The 19,078-nt window shown below is 21.3% G+C and overlaps 4 protein-coding genes across 4 annotated transcripts; 2 read left to right on the forward strand and 2 right to left on the reverse strand. All coding sequences in view use genetic code 6, as the record gives it.

Moving 5' to 3' along the window:
* Positions 1 to 2,643: 2,643 nt before the first annotated feature.
* Positions 2,644 to 3,257, reverse strand: TTHERM_000518669 (hypothetical protein; the record flags this gene model as incomplete). Its single annotated transcript, XM_012797478.1, has 3 exons — positions 2,644 to 2,850; positions 2,937 to 2,983; positions 3,038 to 3,257. The coding sequence occupies 3 exons, from the start codon at positions 3,255 to 3,257 to the stop codon at positions 2,644 to 2,646; spliced, it is 474 nt and encodes a 157-aa protein (XP_012652932.1).
* A 4,022-nt stretch (positions 3,258 to 7,279) lies between these two features.
* TTHERM_00518670 (zinc finger protein) lies at positions 7,280 to 10,926 on the reverse strand (the record flags this gene model as incomplete). The annotated part of the gene is made up of 3 exons (XM_001015280.2): positions 7,280 to 8,249; positions 8,772 to 9,059; positions 9,560 to 10,926. The coding sequence occupies 3 exons, from the start codon at positions 10,924 to 10,926 to the stop codon at positions 7,280 to 7,282; spliced, it is 2,625 nt and encodes an 874-aa protein (XP_001015280.2).
* Positions 10,927 to 14,178: 3,252 nt separating this feature from the next.
* On the forward strand, positions 14,179 to 15,700 carry TTHERM_00518680 (GTP-binding protein YchF; the record flags this gene model as incomplete). Its single annotated transcript, XM_001015281.2, has 5 exons — positions 14,179 to 14,536; positions 14,618 to 14,676; positions 14,742 to 14,966; positions 15,092 to 15,454; positions 15,512 to 15,700. The coding sequence occupies 5 exons, from the start codon at positions 14,179 to 14,181 to the stop codon at positions 15,698 to 15,700; spliced, it is 1,194 nt and encodes a 397-aa protein (XP_001015281.2).
* A 1,438-nt stretch (positions 15,701 to 17,138) lies between these two features.
* TTHERM_00518690 (hypothetical protein) lies at positions 17,139 to 19,010 on the forward strand (the record flags this gene model as incomplete). The annotated part of the gene is made up of 1 exon (XM_001015282.3): positions 17,139 to 19,010. One exon carries the CDS (start codon positions 17,139 to 17,141, stop codon positions 19,008 to 19,010), a length of 1,872 nt encoding a protein of 623 aa, XP_001015282.1.
* Between the last annotated feature and the right edge of the window lie 68 nt (positions 19,011 to 19,078).

Here is a 19,078-nt window from a genome sequence, read left to right on the forward strand (position 1 = left end):
TATTAATCACTCGCTCATTCATTTTGTTATATAACATGTAATGTTTATTTAAATTAAATATATTTCTGAAATCTCAAAATGATGTAATATATTATTTATCTTTTATTAATATTTCTCAACTAGTTACTATTTTTATAATGGGATGTGCTTGTTTATGGGAAAACCTAAATCAAAGTTGTATTTCAAAAGTTTTTCATTTCTTATGCAAACAAATTAATTAACTTATAAGTTAAGTGTTTAGAAAACCTATTTTTAACTGATAGCTTTATAGAAAGATAAGTTAAGCTAGAAAACGGTCGTAATGAAATTCATGATAATAATAAAAGAGTAAGAAGAAAGTTGTAATCTTATTTTGTAAGTTTTGTTAAATATAAATTTTAGTTTTTGTAAATCCTAAAAATAACTAAAAAAATTCTGACTATATTAATTATACATTATTAAATTTTTATTTGTATGTAACCTTAAGATTTTTGTAAGAAGTGGATTGTGCCAACTAATCTAATGGTAAAATGAATAAAAATTTTAATTCATGCTCTAAATCTTAATTTCTATGGCTAGCTTTTTATATAGTCTTATTCAATCAATAGTACTACTGTAATAGCAACTTTAGTTAATCAAATTTATTTTGATAAATTTCAGAAAAAAACTTCTAAGAATTTTTGTCATTTTTGTATTTACAGGTAATAACTGTAAACAATTTTTTTTAATTTTAATTGATATTTTAATAGTATATAATTTGGCAGCAAATGGTTCGATTGTAATTATAAACATGCAAAAATTTTTCTATTTAAAATTATAAGTAACCAATTTTGTCATCTTAAAAACAAAAGAAAATATGAGAAATTTTATGTATCTTTTTTGTTTAGATTTATTATTTTGAGTTAATTTCACGTTTCGATGATATTTTTTCTTATAATTTTGAAGTTATAAGTAAATTAAATAGATTGTCTTAGCCACTATTCTAACTTAAATACTGATTTTGCAATAAATTAATTAACATATCCAATTAAATAAGCTTAATTTTGCATCTGAAATAAAATTATTTCAATTGTTTGATGATTTTATGAAAAAATATTTAGAAAAAAACAAGCAATTTATTATGAAATTCTTCCTCTAATTTCTTTTTTTACTTCTAAAGGTATTACCATTTCTTAATGCTTATTTAAAAATAATAATAGCATTGAAATTATAACAAATATAGTTAATTTTTCATAACATACTTTGGATTGAAGCAACATACCTATCTATTTTTTCATACAAAATACTAATTTATTTAGTATGATTTAATACCATTACTATCAAAATAAAAATAAATTAAATCAAACTAAAATAACAGTAAATATAGTTTGGGAATTGAGTACAAAAAATAAAAATATGATATGGAGTTCTCAAGATTAATTATCTATAATGAAATACTGCGATATTAAAATAAAATTGAATATTTGTGAAAAAAGAGCTCTTTATCTTTATATTTAAATAGGTATAGGTGATGTATAATAATTACTTTTATCAACACTCTTAAAAAGAGTTAAAATAAAGTTATTCATCTTCTTTATGTATAAATTCCAGTTTCTTAAAAACTCTCTAACTATTAACTACCACATCTATTTAACAATAAATATCATAATTTAAATATTACCCTGATACTATCTTTTAAGATTACTCTCTATAATTAATACGCTTAATACTAATTTCAAGTAATCTTAATGTCTAATTTTGATCAAAAACAATTTAAATGTCATTCAATTAAACTAACCTAATAAAAACTGTCGAAATTTACAATTTCTTCTAAAACCTTAGTTCTTAGTATTCAACTTACAAATAAATAAATTAACAAAAAAGCTTTATTTGTTAAAAAAAAATAAATCTTTGCTAAAAAGTATGCTAAATTTAGCTTAGCAAATTAATAAAAATACTAATTTTGAAAATTTTCAAATATTGCTAATTTTAATAAAGCAATACTCTTTAAATCACAATATAATAAATCAATATATTTTAAAATCATCTTAAATTATATGCTAAGCGATTCTAATTATACCAAAAGATATTTTTGAATGAATTAATTATAAAAGAAAAACAAAAATAAATTCGAACATTATAATGTATTAATATATTTCTATATCAAGATATTTAAAAAGTTGTTAATTTGTCTCTTTACTTTTAATTATATTTTTAGTATTTTTTTCATTTATTTTATTAATTTTTATTTGCCTTTTTGATTAATTTATTAATTAATTTATTTATTTTCTGTTAATTTTTATTTTTAATTTAATTCATATTTTTTTTAAATTTAATTTTTTTTCTTAATTTATTTCAATTTTTCAGTTAAATATTTTTATTAATTTAATTTTTTTCAATGTTTTTTAATGTTATTTAGTTTTTATCTTTTTTATATTTTTTTTTTTAAGAAATTTTGACAGGAAAGTGGTGAGGCTTATGCGTTTCCTAAGTTTCATCTAAGTGTGTGGAAGAGTCATATTATCTGGAGTAAATTGTTAAAAACTTAGGGGCGAAATGCAGTTTGTTTCTGATTTTTGCCTACGATTAAATAGATTTGAGTCTCCATAATAAAATTATCTTCCATTTTCGGCTTAAAGTCTACTTTCAGAAATTAGATGTCACGAGCTAAATGAATTAGCCCGATCAAAATAAACTGCTATAAACCAAACCACTTTTATTATTTTTAGAGTCTCTCCAGATACCTTCACTAGCGATTAAATCCTTTTTTTATTTATGAATAATGTTTTACAAATTAGAAATATAAATTTAAAAATAAATGAATAAAATATCCTAATGAATCAAGCATGAAAATAAGCATTTGTTTTTAATCATCATCTTCGTACACATTATCTATTTCATAAATTGATTTAATTATGGACTTTTTTTGCAAATCAATATAATTTTTATTATTGGCTTTAAATTTTCTAGCAATATACATTTAGGCTATTAAATGGATGAATATACAACAGCTATTCTTCTTGAACTAATTTAAAAACAAAAATATGTTTTATTTTTGCATAGAATATTGTTAACATACTTGTAAATGTCACCATTAAGCAATTATTTGATATTAATTAACTCTATTAGCGTAAAATCGGCCTTATGAATAGTATATAATCAAGTTACTTGTTAAAAGCCAGGATGGGCAATACTTTGAATCTTATACCGGTATTAAAAAAATAATTTTATGACTATATACTTTTTTCATTTTCGATTTATGCTTTTATAGTTAACTAATAGCTTATTGTAGTGATCATTCAACTATTCTACTGCTTGCTGTGCGTTATCTACGAATAAAAAGATTTTTATTAAATATAAATTTCTTTATAGTTTTAATTACTTTTCTTTTCTTTGCTTTTCATTTAAATTTTGATTCTTTTTAAATTAATTATTTAGATTTATTTGCTTTTAATTTATTTTGAAAGAAAATTCGTTAAAAACTTTCTTTTTAATATATAAAATATCATAATTAAAATTTTTTATATTTGATTCACAAACAATTATTGATTTTTTTTAAAGAAAAAATTTAAAAATGAAATTTACAATAAATAAATTCTTTTTAAAATCATATTTAAGATAAAAGTTTTATTTTTAAAACAAGAAAAATTATTTAAAATAAACTTTTAGGAATAGTGTAGAAAAAGTACATTTAGTTTGAATGTTCGTTTAATGTGAGTATATTTCTTATTATTCTATCTATCTAAAAAATATTGAATGCTATTACCGTAGGGTTTCCTTATTACGATGAACTCGAATGTTAGATAATTCATGAAAAAGATAAAATAAAAGATTATTATTGAATAAGACAATCTTTTTACTCATGATCTAAAATAAAGAATTTAAGGTAGTTAACTTATTGGTCATATTATTCACCTATTTAAATTGATTTTGAAATCATGAAACGTTTAATCAATTAATTATTAATAACCTTAAACAGCATAGATAAAATTAAAAATAAATTTACTATTTGAGTATTTAGATTGCGGTGACTGAGAATAATTAATTTATTAAAAAACATAGAAAATTATTTATAGTTATTATCAACATTAAAAAATAATCTGTATGTATTTTAAAGAATATATGGGCTAAATAAAATAAAACATTAAATATAAACATTTTTATCTCATGCTTTACAATATAAAATATAAAAAACATAATATATTTCAAATCCAATTTGATTAATCTTGATTAATTTTTGAATATAATTTTTTCAAATTTGTCGCTAAGTAGAATATGATTCTTGTTTTTTTTACAATATTTAAAATAATTAAAACAATTATTTTTTTAGAGAAAAAAGTTTAAATAATTTAATAACTAATTTAAATTTATTAAAAATAAGATGGTAGTAAACATTATGAAAATAATTATAATTAATTATTTTAAATATTAATTTAAGCTTATATTATTTTAATAACGATAAATAAAATACTTACTTAATTCATTAACTAAAATGAATAATTGTCATATTACATTTTGATTATTTTTATCTTTAAGTTAAAATTATTTAAAAATATTAGAACTAAAATGCTTTTGTTAAATTTATCATTTTTTAATTTTTTTAAGTAAAAGAAGATATAAGTTTTTATAAAAATTTAATATGACCAAACATTTTAGGAATTAAAACCCATTTAGTTCTGTAAAAAGAAAGTTAGTAAAGAAATATTTAAAAATAGAGAATGTCTTTTGGTTATTTAGTTAGCAGCAAAATGTAAAAAGATATTAAGGCTTATGATTATGATCATACACTAAATTAGACTTTTATAGATATGTCATAGGAGGAAAAAGAAGATTTTTCTATTAGTAGAACTAATTAAATTAATAACACCTTTGAGAATAATTTAAGATAAAAAGCTTCTAAAATCAACTATGGATTTGACCTGTGTTTAATGGACAAAGAATATACTGATTTAATAATAAATGCAACTATTAATAAACTTTGTTAGGAATATGAAGTATTTCTGAGCAAAAAAAGTCCTGTTTTATAAAATTTAGATGGAAAAATTCATACTTTAGAGAAATTTATATAATAATAAACTACTTAAGGAGAAACTAAAAATTTCATAAATAGCACATATACGAACTTTATTTTAAAACTGTCTTCTTAGTTTCTTATTGTTATTTTGACTTTATTACTAACAATGGTTTTTGGCTTGTTTTTTGGATTGAATTTTTGGTTTGCAATATTTGGTAGAGTGAAATGGATTGAAAAATTTACCTTCTTTTTTTTTGGCCTATCTCTTATCTCTGTTAGCGGATTTTTCTATTTATGCACTATATTTATTTTAAATCAAAAACTAAGTGGAATATTGTATGATGCTACTATAGTTGGGTTTATAGAAATATTTTTTACTAGTTTCTATTTTGTAATATACACTGGCATTCAAAATATGAATTATTAATATTCAAATGAATTTAAATAATTAATTGTCTCTCCTAATCTCCTTTACTTTGAGTTGATAGATAGACAAAATTTCTCAGCATTTCTTTAAAATTAAATGGAGTTTAATGATAGTTACTAGATTTTAAAATTAATTCCTAAGCAAATAAATAAATTAATAGTGAATGCGTAAGCAAAAATTCTATAGAATAAAGTATGGAATTCGGGTTATTTATTGCTCTATAATTTTTCTAGTAGTGTTAAATCAAAATCAAAATCAAGAAATTATACCAATATAGTTATTTTGGTTGCTGGATTGCTTGTCTTAACTTTTGTTATACCTCTATTTGTTTATTTATGTTTAGATCTTGACAATATAAAAACAATGTACATTCTTTTAAAAATAACTTTCTTTGTTTTAATTTTAGCTAGCAAAACAATTAATTGGTTGGTTCATATTCTAATTATCATTAAAGAAGATGATTTCTATGACCAAATAGCTTCACAAACAACTCTTTTAGAAATAAACAATTAATCTGAAAATAGTAAAATTTAGAAAAATTTTTCTGCAATAAATATTTTCTGCATTTAAAGTATCTAAACATGGTGGCAAATGAGAGAGATAACTTTAGGGTTTGTAAAAAAGTATTTTTTAAACATAAATTTTATTTACACTCTTGATATTATCATAATAATCATCTACACTACAGCATTGATTGTAGATTATAAGGGTATAATTTGGCAAAAAAACTAAATTATTGGAAGTCAATTTCTTCTCTGCTATATATTATTTAGTATCATTCAAAGAGTATTAGTTAGCTTAGTTATTATCTTCAATTAGTTTTCAGGTATAAACAAATTTTTAAAATACAATAAAGACCAATTCTATAAGATATTATAAAAATTAATTTACTTTAAGTAAACTTATCTACTACTGAGATAGAGCACTTATGAAGAAATAACTAGCATAATATAAAAAAATGATATTTAATTATTTGATTTTAAGAGACTTAGTTAATTTGAAAATTCTTTAAATCAAGTAAAGAATTAAAACTTTAGAAATAATACATCTGAAAAACTTGATGTTAATGAAGCCATAAGAGATGACATGAAAAGGTAATCTATTATTGAAATGAAATCTATCTGTGAAATCAAGCGAAATGCAAATTATTATCTGAAAGAAGACAAAATTGATATAAACTAAAACCATCTAACAGAAATTTAATTAGAAGAAAAATATCTAGACAATCTAATTGATGTATACAAGAACTTAATAGATAATATGAAAGAACATGAAAATGATAATACAATTAAATTTTTAGGAATCATTCCTCTTGTATATGCAAGGTTCTATGCCTTTTTAACTCTTTTGGTTCCTGCTTTAGCAAGTTATTTTATTAAATAATTCATTAATTTTTGATTTATAAACTTAATTTAAAAAGTTATGTTAATTCTTTATTTATTTATTAGTTGTTTTTTTTTTTGTGATGTTTAGAAATAACTTGAATGATAAAAATTTATTTAAATTGCCAAGCTTAAGCAAGTTCTAATACCAAAATTAAATTGTCAATTCTGCTTATATCAAATTTTTTTAGCATAAAATTAAAAAATGTTTCTATTTATTAAAAAAATACTCTTAATTTATCCATATGATGAATCCTTCTCTCTAAAATAGGTAGATAAATTCCATCTAAAAGCTAACATTAAAATTTAATGAATAATTAAAATACAAAACTTTTTAAGTTTATATAAGTTATTTAATTTATAAAATTTAATGTTTGGTATAGTAAATAGTTGTATAGCTATGGTAAATTTTAAAATAATATAATAAGATTTATTAATTTTAAATTTATAATTAATTAAATTTTTATTAAATTTTATACTTTAGTTTATACAAATAATTCATTTTTTTATTGGCTTTGTTATCAAAACGTTATAAATTATATCTTATTTTCCTTCTACATCTTAGAACTAACGAGGTATATCATTAAGTAGTTTATTTATTTTATTTATATATTAAGAAGGATCTATACTATTGTCTTAGGAAGTTAACTCGTCTCCTATAATTTGCTTATTTATGGATTGCCTTTGAATTGAAGCTTAATAATTATCATCTTAGTTCACAATACTAGATTTGATAATAGTTCCGTCTTAATTATTATTATTATTTGGTTTTATTGTATATTTATCTGTTTATTAAACTTTAGAGAGGTTACTGTGTGATTTTTTTATTTTTGAAACTGACGAAATAATTTTTAAAGTTCCTTTTTAACTTTTCTAAAGCTCTGCTGCATATTTAGAATCTTATAAATCTTATTTTTATTGAGAATACTATTTTAAAGAGTAATCATCTTTTTGTTCATCTTGACCACCAATTAATTCATTAATCATTTATTTTTCTTTGTCGACATCTATAACATTGTATTATTTTTTATAGGTTTAGCTATCATTTAAATTTTAGTTAGCTTTTAGTTATAAAACTGTGCTATTTAAATAACTTTCATTTAAAGACTAATCATTAATTAAATTATTTATAATAGTTTAATCATACAATTTCTATCTATTGCTATTATCTTCTCCCTATTGTTAATATTATTCAGATACCCTGTTAATTTATTCTTAAATTATATTAATTTATTATTATCGTTACTAATCAAATGATTAGTTTTGGGTCTAATTATGATTTATATTAGAAACATGGGAGTAGTTTTAAATCTATTCATTTTATTAATTTAAGCTATTTATTTATTGAGATTGCTAAGAGAGCCTGTGCCCTCTCTAATTTCTTAATATCGATTAATTATTAATTGTTTAAGAACCAACAACATTTCCTACTCTAGCATTTGTAGCTGCTTACTAATTCAACTGAGCCCTTTTAATTATAAATATTAAATTATTTATTTTAATTTTATTTATAAATTATTTTCAAAAAAATATAAATAACATGATATACTTCTCATATTTAATAAATAATTTTATTTTAATAGATTTTAAAAAAACTCTTAGAATTATTTAATTATTAAAAGCAAATAAATAATTTAATTAAGTAATTTTTTTTTACTAATTTATCAAATAACTTAGAATTATTTTTATTTATTTGAAATTGAAAAAACTTTAAATATATTTTTGATAAACAAAAATAACTTAAAATTATTTTCTATTTTATTAATGATATTTAATATAGTTGAGGATTTAAAATTTATTAATTTCCTTTCTATAAATTTCTACAAAAGCAAAATTTTAATATATTAAATTATTTCTTTAACAAAATTAAAATTCTTAAAAAAATAAATCATTTATTCAGAATTAATAAAGATAAGTGTTAAAAATGTAATTTTTAGAAGATTTAATATTAAATAGACTGAAAGATAAATAGAGGATAATTAATTTTTACTTTTCTTTTTGGTTAAGACTTTTCTTTTTCTTTTTAGTGGTTTCTTTGTCAAAATTGTAAATCCTCCATTTTTTCATATAATCTACAAAAAAAGCTTCTTTTATTGACATAATAAATAGGACTAAAATGACTATTAAAATAACTACACAAGCAATTAAAATAGAGAGCTAGTATGAAAAAGAATTATCACTTGATGAATCTGAGCTATTATCGTTTTTTTAATTATTTTTCCCATTTCCATCATTTTAACTTTTACTATCTGAACTTGAACTATCACTTAGTACATTCCTAAAATTATTAATAAAATAAATTTATTTTAATTCAATTTCAAATACTTTTAAAATGAGTAGGTACTAATTCTATTTAAATATTTTAAAATAAAATTCCAACAAAATTTATTTTGTAAATAATTATATTTTGTAAAGATAAAAACTAAAAATTATTTATTACTTTTAGTAAATAAATATAAAATTTAATTATTATTAGAGATAAGCTATTTTTATGTAATTTGTCAAAAAGAGTTTTGGTTATTTTAATAATAAAAAGGGTTTTATTATTAACTAAGATAGATGGATGATACATTCTCAATGTTAATTGCTAAGTAATGATTTTTATGATTTCAAAGTAATATTTTCACATTAAATTCTTTATTAGAGAAAAATCATTTTTTAAGTAATCATCTAAAAAAATGTGGTGAATTTGAATACTCAGAATAGTTTATTTTTTAATCAAAGATGGTACTCTGTTAAATTTAATTAATGTTTAATAAGAAATATATATCGTTTTACCATTTAAAAGCAAATAAAAAAATTATGGAGAGCATACCAGCTACAAGTATAAATAGACAAAGGCAACTAGCAAAACTAATTTATCCTTCTTAACAGGCATGAGTGAGTTAGAATTTTTTCCCTATTATTATTTCCATATTGTATTCCATTTTACAAAGCTCGCAAGCAGCTGTATCGATATCTACTTATTATGAGACTAACCAAGTTTTAAGGCATTCTTCATGAATATATTACATAGATCCATTACATCTACATGGTGAAAGGAGTTAACCTGTTTCTTCTGTGCTTTCGCCTTCCAGACAAATTTTGCAACATTTTTCTGCTATGGAGCCTGCTTATAACTTTTCTTCGTTCATCAAGCTATTGTTTAAAGCTTTTGGATTCAAAGAGCTCTTATTTTCTATACTTTTAGCATAAATAGATTACTAAATACTTTAGTTTAGTGATGCTAACTTATCTTTTGAGAACTTTTGTTAGCAGGTTTAATTCTTTTACATTTGATTTAGATTCGTTGTTTAAACTGACATTTAATTATTAATTTTTTATTAATTTTATATACTTTGAGATTGTTTAGGTTATTTATTCTCATTATGATTAAAAGAAACTTCGTAATAAGAATAATTTTCATCTAAGTGCTCATCTCCCTCAGCATATTCGCTTTATTGACACTAACTACTTTAAAGCATCTAATTCTATTTTTCGTTACCTTTAGTAGTTGACCCTTGTAGTAATAAATTTAGTTACTATGCTTTTGTCAACTAATTTTTGGACTTAAAAGAATTATTTAACTGAATTTGTTAACCATTTAATTAATTAGAGTTTTCTTAACTTGTGCTTTTCATGTTTCCATTTAATTCATTTTTATTCATGTATTAACTTTACTACTTGTTGCTGTTGTTATAATTGTTTTATATCTAAGAGTTTTCTTCTGAATCATAATAGCTGCATTAAGATTCTTCTGGAAGTGAAGATTGATACATTTGTTTTCTTGGCACGATAAGATTGCTCTTTTTATTTTCTTCTTAATTGCTTAAAACTTTGTTTAGAGAATTTACATATTTATTGATCACATCCTTGTAATTATTTTGGTCTGCTGAAATACTATTATCCTCACTATTAGGTTAATTATTTAAATATTACTTATCTTTTAATCCCTCTTCGCTTTTATCGACTAGCCCTTATTTTTTTTACTATTAAATTTAAAGCAGCTCTGTTTTATCCTCTTTTTTTTCTTTGCGTTTGATTAAAACAGTCAAAGGTTGGTCAGAAATTCTTGAAGATTCATCATTAAAATCTCTTTAACATGTAGAAAGAGCGCTTATACCTCCTTGGGGATTATCCAATTTTTTTAAATCTAGCTTATACATAAAAATTAAAAAAAAGATAAAACTAGAGAGTTATCTTGCTTATTCTCAGCAAATAATTGAAATTTCAACTTTCAAAAGTAAATGGAATCTAACTTTTTTCAGCAAAAATTGATACTTTTTAACTTAATTATTAGTAAGGCACTTGAAAGGATGCTAAATCTAAAATAATTAAAAAGTGTATTTAAATCATTGTTTATTTATTAAATAATAATTAATATTAGTAAAACCATACAAAATTAATGAAATTGTTAAGATATCATTAAATTCTTTTCAATAACCATATGAGGATCTATTGAAATACTTATATAAATAATTTATGGCCAATAAATTATTCACATTTAATACATAATTTTTCTAAATAATTAAAAGCTATTTTTAATCTCTTTTGTAATTCCATTCTAAAAAATACTAAATATTTCCATACGTCTAGATTTTAACTTACAATTAGCTTTACCAAAGATTTCAAAATTCATTTATGCAAACATAAAATCCAGCCAAATTAATTATATTTTTTATCAAAGAAAATGTAATATATTTTATTTTTCTGAAAGAGCAGTTGAAATATATATTTATTTACTTACTTAAAAAAGAAATTATTTTTATAAAATTAAAATTAAAAAAATGATCATAAAGCAAAAATATAAGTTATGAATAAAAATACTTTATTTATTTATTTATTTATTTATTTATTTATTTATTTTTATGATTAATAGAAATAGATAAATCTATTATTATATTTAAGTATTAAATAATATCTATTAATTATTAAATTAATTTCTAAAATTAAGCAAATAATTGAGTTTATAATAAATATACTAAATTAATGGATTTTAAAAAATTAATTTTAGTTAAATGCTTTCTATGGGCAATAATTTTTTTTAAATGTTAAACCATCTCAACAGATATTTAATTTGATTTGTATAGTTTAAAATATATAAATTATTCTTTTATTTTTTTTTAAATGAGCTATTCTATAATTTGTGATGTTATTTTTTTATAAAATAATTATTTTAATTATTTATTTATTGAGTAAAAATTATTAGAAATAGCTGATATATTTTGTAGTTTAAATTAATAATTTTCTAATTTTTACATTTATTTTGTAAAGAAATATTTTTTTTAATATTGACTGAAATAATAGAGTAGTATTTTTGAAAATAGCTAAGAAAATTAATTAAATTTAAAATAGGATTAAATATAGAAGTATTTATTAAATTTCTAATTAAGAATAATTAACTTTTATTTTAAACTTTTTATTATATAAATGAAAGATTAAATATATTAAATGATATTTCTTTTTTTTAATTATTTTATTTATTTTGACAGTTAGTTTAAAAAAGGAATCTGAACATTTTTTAGCTGAATATTCCGTTTTTTTATTATGAATAATTGATTTATGTAATTAAGTTATTAAACTTTATTTTAGATTATAAAATCATGGTTTATTCAAAATGTTCTTTTGGATTACTCAGATTATAGTTATATTGTTTTAATAGATCTAATTTCAAAAAAAAATCAATCAATATTTTAATTTAATTTATTATTTTTTTTTTATATTTTCAAAATTAATTATGAGAGTATCTTGTTTAGCTCAGCTCATATATATATTCTTTTTTATTTAAATAATCGAATGCTCTTTTTTTAAACTTGAAAACCTCAACAGCTGTTATTTAAATGGAGTTAACTCAAGAGCAGATATCTTCTGTGCCTTTTATTTTCTTTTAGATATTAATATACCAAAACAAAATGGAGATATAAGTAGAGATAAATCTTATTAATCAAAAACAAAATCTAATATAATAAATTAAGACATTGAAATAAAATACCAATAGTTAATAAAATTGTTTTTTGAGGAAAACGCTTAGCTTATAAGTGATAGCTTTAAAAATAATAACAAATCATTATTATTGTGTTACATAGAGCTAAATGAAAAAAAATGCTTTGATTTGAAAAAAAGATTATTAGGATAGGTAGAATAATAAATGGATTATATTTATTAAGTTAAATTTTATAATCTAATTAAACTGTTAGTAAATTAATTAATTAACAATCCTCATGAAAATATTTATCCTTAAACATTAAACTAACTTGATAAAAATGGCATATATTTTAGAATCTTTAATCAACACAAATCTAATTTGAGAAAGTAAATTAATGATTAATAAAAATTCATTGATACTAAAGATATTATATCTATACAACAAACTTTAATGTAAAAAAGTAATAAATCTATTAATATAGAAATTGAATAAACTGGTAAAAGTGAATAGCATTTATTTACTATAATTCAAATCTAATAATCAGGGTTTTTATTAATTATATTTATTTTCAATGCTATTGCTCTGGCATTGTTAATAAATTTCTGTCGAAACAATAGATTGCTCTTTTTTAGAGCACAGAGTGAAGAAGAAGAGCTATTAGAAATGTAAACTACTTAAGAAATAAGATAAGAGAATTTACTTTAGTATTAATTTATGTGAAAATCTAACTAAAAATTATTGTATAAAATCTTTAATTATAATAAAATAAATCATAAAAATATGTAAAAATTTAAAATAGCTTTTTTAATTTATTTCCATATTTATTTCTTCTTTATTTTTTTCTTTTTTGGCAAAAATTAAATTTTGTAATTTACAAATAGATCAAAATTATCAAATCTGTTTAAATTTTAAATATTTTTTATTTAAGATATAAATTATTAGAAATTTATTTCGTTAGCTTGTTTTATTGTGGCAAATCCTATTCTTAACTCTTCAAAAATTATTTTTTTATTAAATTTAATTCTAAAAAAACTATATAAACTGACACATTTAATTAAATATAATAAAAAATATAATTAACCTAGCTTGGTCATTGTAATTAATTTTTGCTTATAATTTTGGAAATTTTATGAATGTTTAGATTGGGAAATAATAAAATACTTTCTTAAATTAATTTTAAGTGTTTTAATTATTAATAATTAAACATTTTTATTTTTGATTAGAATTCAAGATAAAATAATTTGATCAAATATCATTTTATATTTATTTATTTTTTAATTAGTTTACAAAAATTGTATAAATAAATAAACAGTGTTGCTTTTCATGTTCATTTATTTTTATGTTGGTCTTGTTTTTGAGGACATATTTAAATACTGAATGTCAAACTGAAAATATAATTTATTGATTGATGGTAGAATTGATTGAAGTACTTAAAATAGTTAGCAATTAAAAATTAATTTAAAAGATATTTTACTTAATAGAAGGAATTAGAATGTTCACTCAAACCATTTTCAAATAGTTTTCTAAAAAGAAACCTGCAGCTGCAAATTAAGCAGCTATAGCAAAATAGATAGCTTCATAAATCAATTTTGGACGCCCTGGAAATACATTAAAAATGGGTATTGTAGGTATGGCTAATGTTGGAAAGTCATTGACTTTTAATTTACTATGCAAATAAAGTGTTCCATCAGAAAATTTCCCTTTTTGCACAATTGACCCAAACACTGCTATTGTTAAGGTTCCTGATAGTAGATTTGAATACTTAGTTAAAGCTTTTAAGCCAGCAAGTTAAGTTGAAGCCCATTTGTAGATTACAGACATCGCTGGTTTAGTAAAAGGTGCTTCTGAAGGTAAATATTTTGGATTTAAATTAAAGCTAATTTTTAAGAAAAAAATGAAAAATATGAATTAAAAAATATATTTATAAAAAGGTCATGGCCTAGGTAATGAGTTTTTGTCTCACATTAGCGAAGTAGATGGAATTTATTAGGTATATCATTAATTTTACTATGTTTAATAGCTTGTAGCTTATTTGGTTATTTTAAATTTCTCTAGGTAGTTAGAGCTTTTGAAGGAGAGAATATTTTGCATACAGAAGGTTCAATGGATCCTGTTAGAGATTTAGATATTATTAGCAAGGAACTTATTGCGAAGGATTTGTAATTTGTAGATAAGAAATTAGGTTAAATTTCAACAAAAGCTGCCCGTTCAGGTAATCCTGAAATGAAATAGTAAGTAGAAGTCTTAACAAAAGCTAAGGATCACTTGATAAATCATAGAGTAAATAATAATTAATTATTATTTTAATTAAATAATTCAGAAATAAGCATAGAATTCATTTAATAGAATCAAATATAAACTCTTGTATAAAAAACCATATTAATAAAATTATATTATATTCATAGTGGATCAGATTTTAAAAGTGGGATGATAAGGATGTTGAAGTTTTGAATAAGCTTTTGCTTCTTACAACTAAACCTGTTACATATTTAATTAATTTAAGCAAGAAAGACTACTTAGAATAAAATTGCAAATTTATTCCTTCTATTGCAGATTGGATCAAGGAAAAAGGAGGTGATAGCTAAATCATTTAGTACTCAGGAGTTTATGAAAAAGAAATAGAAGATAAGCCAGAACTTTTAAATACTTCTCAGTTAAAAAATATAATTTTAAACGGATATTCACTTTTAAATATGTGCCATTTCTTTACTGTTGGAACTGATGAAGTCAGAGCATGGACTATTAAAAAGAACTCTACTGCTCCTAAAGTAACTTATTTCATAATTTTATTTTAAATTTGTAAAAATTCATTTATAATTAATTAGGCTGCAAGTGTGATCCACACTGATTTTGAAAAAGGCTTTATTAGTGCTGAAGTTCTTTCATATAAAGAATTCGAGGGTTTCGGCAGCAACGGAGTTGAAAAATTAAAAAAATCATTTAGAAAAGAAGGTAAAGACTACATAGTTTAAGATGGTGATATTGTTCATTTTAAATGCAAAATTGTTAGATGATTAATTTTTATTTATTTATTTATTTCATACATAATTCATGTTAAAAGAGTATTAAATTATAGTTTGTTATTTTCAAATTAGCTTCAATAAAATATTTTTTATCACTTTAAATTTTTAGAGCTGAATATATTTTTTTTACTAAAAGAAACTTCCTATCAAATAGATAAAATTTATTCTTAGGAATTTTAATGAATAAATTATAATTTATTTTAATTTTTATGTAATAGTTCTTAAAATATTCACCATTAACAATTATAATTATATAAATTCAAGATTATATGGAGCATGTAATTAATTCCTTGATTCTTTTTAAATATTTACATCTGGTCAAAATTTGAAAATTTATCTAAAAAACTATCCAAATTTTTCATTTATTTAAGTGTTTAATTTAGAAAACTGTTAAAATAAGGTGAAAAGTGGAGATTTTCTTATAAATATGATTTAAGTTTGCTCATCAATTATATTTTTTTTTAAAGGTATTACATTCTTTTTAAGAAAATTCATAAAAATTAAAAAATCTGATAAGTTATAAGCGTTTTGAGTGGTGTTTTAAATTAATTTAAAAAAAGGTAGTTATTAAATTAGGTCAAAAGGGGTTAATTATGGTTATTTCACAAAGTAAAAATTAATTTTAAAAAATTTAAATCTATATTTTTTGGTTATAATTTTGATAGTAAGTTTTTCATTTTTAAATGATAGTGAGCATCTATTATTTAAGAACAATTATTATTAATTTTTAGCTAGGAATTATTATTATTATTATAAGTTTTTCGAAAGGAAGAGTATTATAATTTATAATTCAATAGGAATTATTATTATAATTGTCTAAAAAGAAAAATATTATGATTTACATATGTTATTGCTTATTTATTTAAGAGTAATTATCATCATTTGTTGATATAGATAATTAATTTTGCTATAGTAGAGGCAGAAATTTAATAGAAAAAAATAAGAAAAATATGCATTTCGATTTGAATTACTTTATTCATGAAATCAAGATAGAGTCTTTAAATTTCGCATTATTTTTATGTTTATTTTTAAACTTATTTTGGATTATAAAAATCAATGCGGAACATTGAGAGGAGTCACCACATATTTGAATTTATATAGCTAATAAATTGGTCACTTATTATCTTTTTTTAGTGAGATCATTGAATGAATCATTTCTTTATTTATTTATTATTTTTGTTAACAAACATTACTAATGATAATAACAATTATTGTGATAAACTGATTTTAATAAATATTGTTAATAAGCGCAAAAAAAAAAGAAACAAATAAATAAACAAAAAAGCAAACAAAACTCATTATAATATTATAAGTATCAGTTTCTAAAAGAAGTTTTTATAGAATTACTTTTCAAAAAATAAATATTTATTCATTCAGGATAACTTCAATTCATTACAGAGAATTAAAAATATAGAAAATAATTTGAAATATGGAGCTAGAGCAAGCAGGTGCCAATTTCCATTATTTAAATGGAGATTTTTTTAATAATTAAAATTAAATACCTTAAAATTATGCAGAGGCAAACAATTTTTACACTAGCAGTATTAACTTTTAGTAACCTAACGGTTAAGAAGTACACAATTTTAATAATTAAGATAATTATTTTATTCAAAATAATCAAGAAAATGATTGTCTTTAACAGAATTTTTATGGTTAGTAAACAAATAATTATTACAATAACAATTATTAAGAGTAGTATGGATCTAACTATTACTACAAACAATAAGAAGAGTTGCAAACTAATGATGTAGAGACTCATATGAATTACCAAGACAACAGAAGTGAATTCTCTGATGTGATTCAATCGCAATTGACTTCAACCATTCAATTACCTAATCTACCTGTTAAAGATGGATTCGAAATATATCATAAATAATATAGCATAGATGAAGAAGATAATGAAGGAGTGTCTGATTAACTTTCAAATGGCTAAAGCAGTACTAATTAGAGCTCTTTTACAAGCTAAAATAATAATTCTTTAGCAACAAAAAACCAAGAACAACTCAAAGTAGTTGAGTTTGGAATTTAATTGTTAAAACCTGTGCTAGAAAGAGCTAATTTTTACTTAATTGGTGACATTTCTATAGATTTTGAATTATTAAGAGGAAAAGAAAGCAGATTTTCTCCTCTTTCGGAATTTAGACCAGTCGTTTCAGTGCAACGTAATGTATTTTAATAATTTGTTGAGCTTCAGATAGGATAATACCAGTAGGGATTGACTGATTTTAGAGGTGTAGTAGAAAAATTGAATTGCATGAATGATTAATTCGCTCACGGAATTGCAGTCTTGCTCACAAAGTATTAAAAGTTAATTGATTTTAAGGTTAAAATGCTGAATTCCACCACTAACAGCTCCTACTCAGGTTAATTTAATGAACAAGCATTTTGGGAGGAAGCTTAGGAAAAGATGAAAAGCGTTTTAGCTGAAAAGAGGAAGGAAAATAAATATCTTGCTTATATTTTGAAGAGAGGATCTTATTTGGAAGATGTGATGGTCGCTTAGGGCTACAGTGAATAATTATTGGAAGTAATGGGCCTGGACTATGAAACATTCCGCCAAATATCTCTGAGAAAGGGATTGATTGATTTTGTTGAACCAATATCGCGATACTTTATTATCGTTGAATAATTTGCAAATGTAGCTAAGAAAAAAATGCCATGGGAAGATATTTGCCTTATTTCAATTGATAACTTCAAAATACCTGTAAAAGTAAAAGCTGAAAAAATAACATTGAATAAATATAAATGCTATGAAAACTATATTGGATTTTTAAGTATTGACATACCTCAAAAGGTGTTGGATGACTTAAAGTTAAAGAGATATCGTGCAAGAAATATGCTAGAAAATAAGAATTACTTTTAGCTAGGCGAAGAACTAACATATTCCTTTGAAACAGAGTTATTTTTAGACAGATACTACTCGCAACAAAAAGCTTAAGCGATAATTGAATATAGCCAAAGCCAAAAGAAAAAGAATGAGGAAGAAAATATTGAAATGGCTAAACTCTTGTAGCAATATATACAACAATATAACTAAATCATGAATAATAATTAACAAAACTAAAAAGAAAACTAAGTGCTATCTAGTTCCATCCAATCTGTTTCAACTTAGATGAGTCTCAATCAATCTTTAAGATCAAACAGTGATGAGTAAGTAGATTTAGGTTAATCAATATATTTGGCCTCGTCATTGAGTTCACGAGAAATACCTAGCAATAAGTAAGAATCTTAAAGAAATTTAGTAAACGATTAAAATTTTGGAAATATGAAACAAGAAAAATGTGTAGTTGTTTTAGATTGAAAAAAATTTAGTTAATTAATTAATTGATTGATTAAAAAAAGCTTAGAAAATTATTAATTCATTTACTT

Source organism: Tetrahymena thermophila (assembly GCF_000189635.1).
Source record: "Tetrahymena thermophila SB210 genomic scaffold scf_8254654, whole genome shotgun sequence".
In the NCBI taxonomy this organism is placed as follows: domain Eukaryota; phylum Ciliophora; class Oligohymenophorea; order Hymenostomatida; family Tetrahymenidae; genus Tetrahymena; species Tetrahymena thermophila.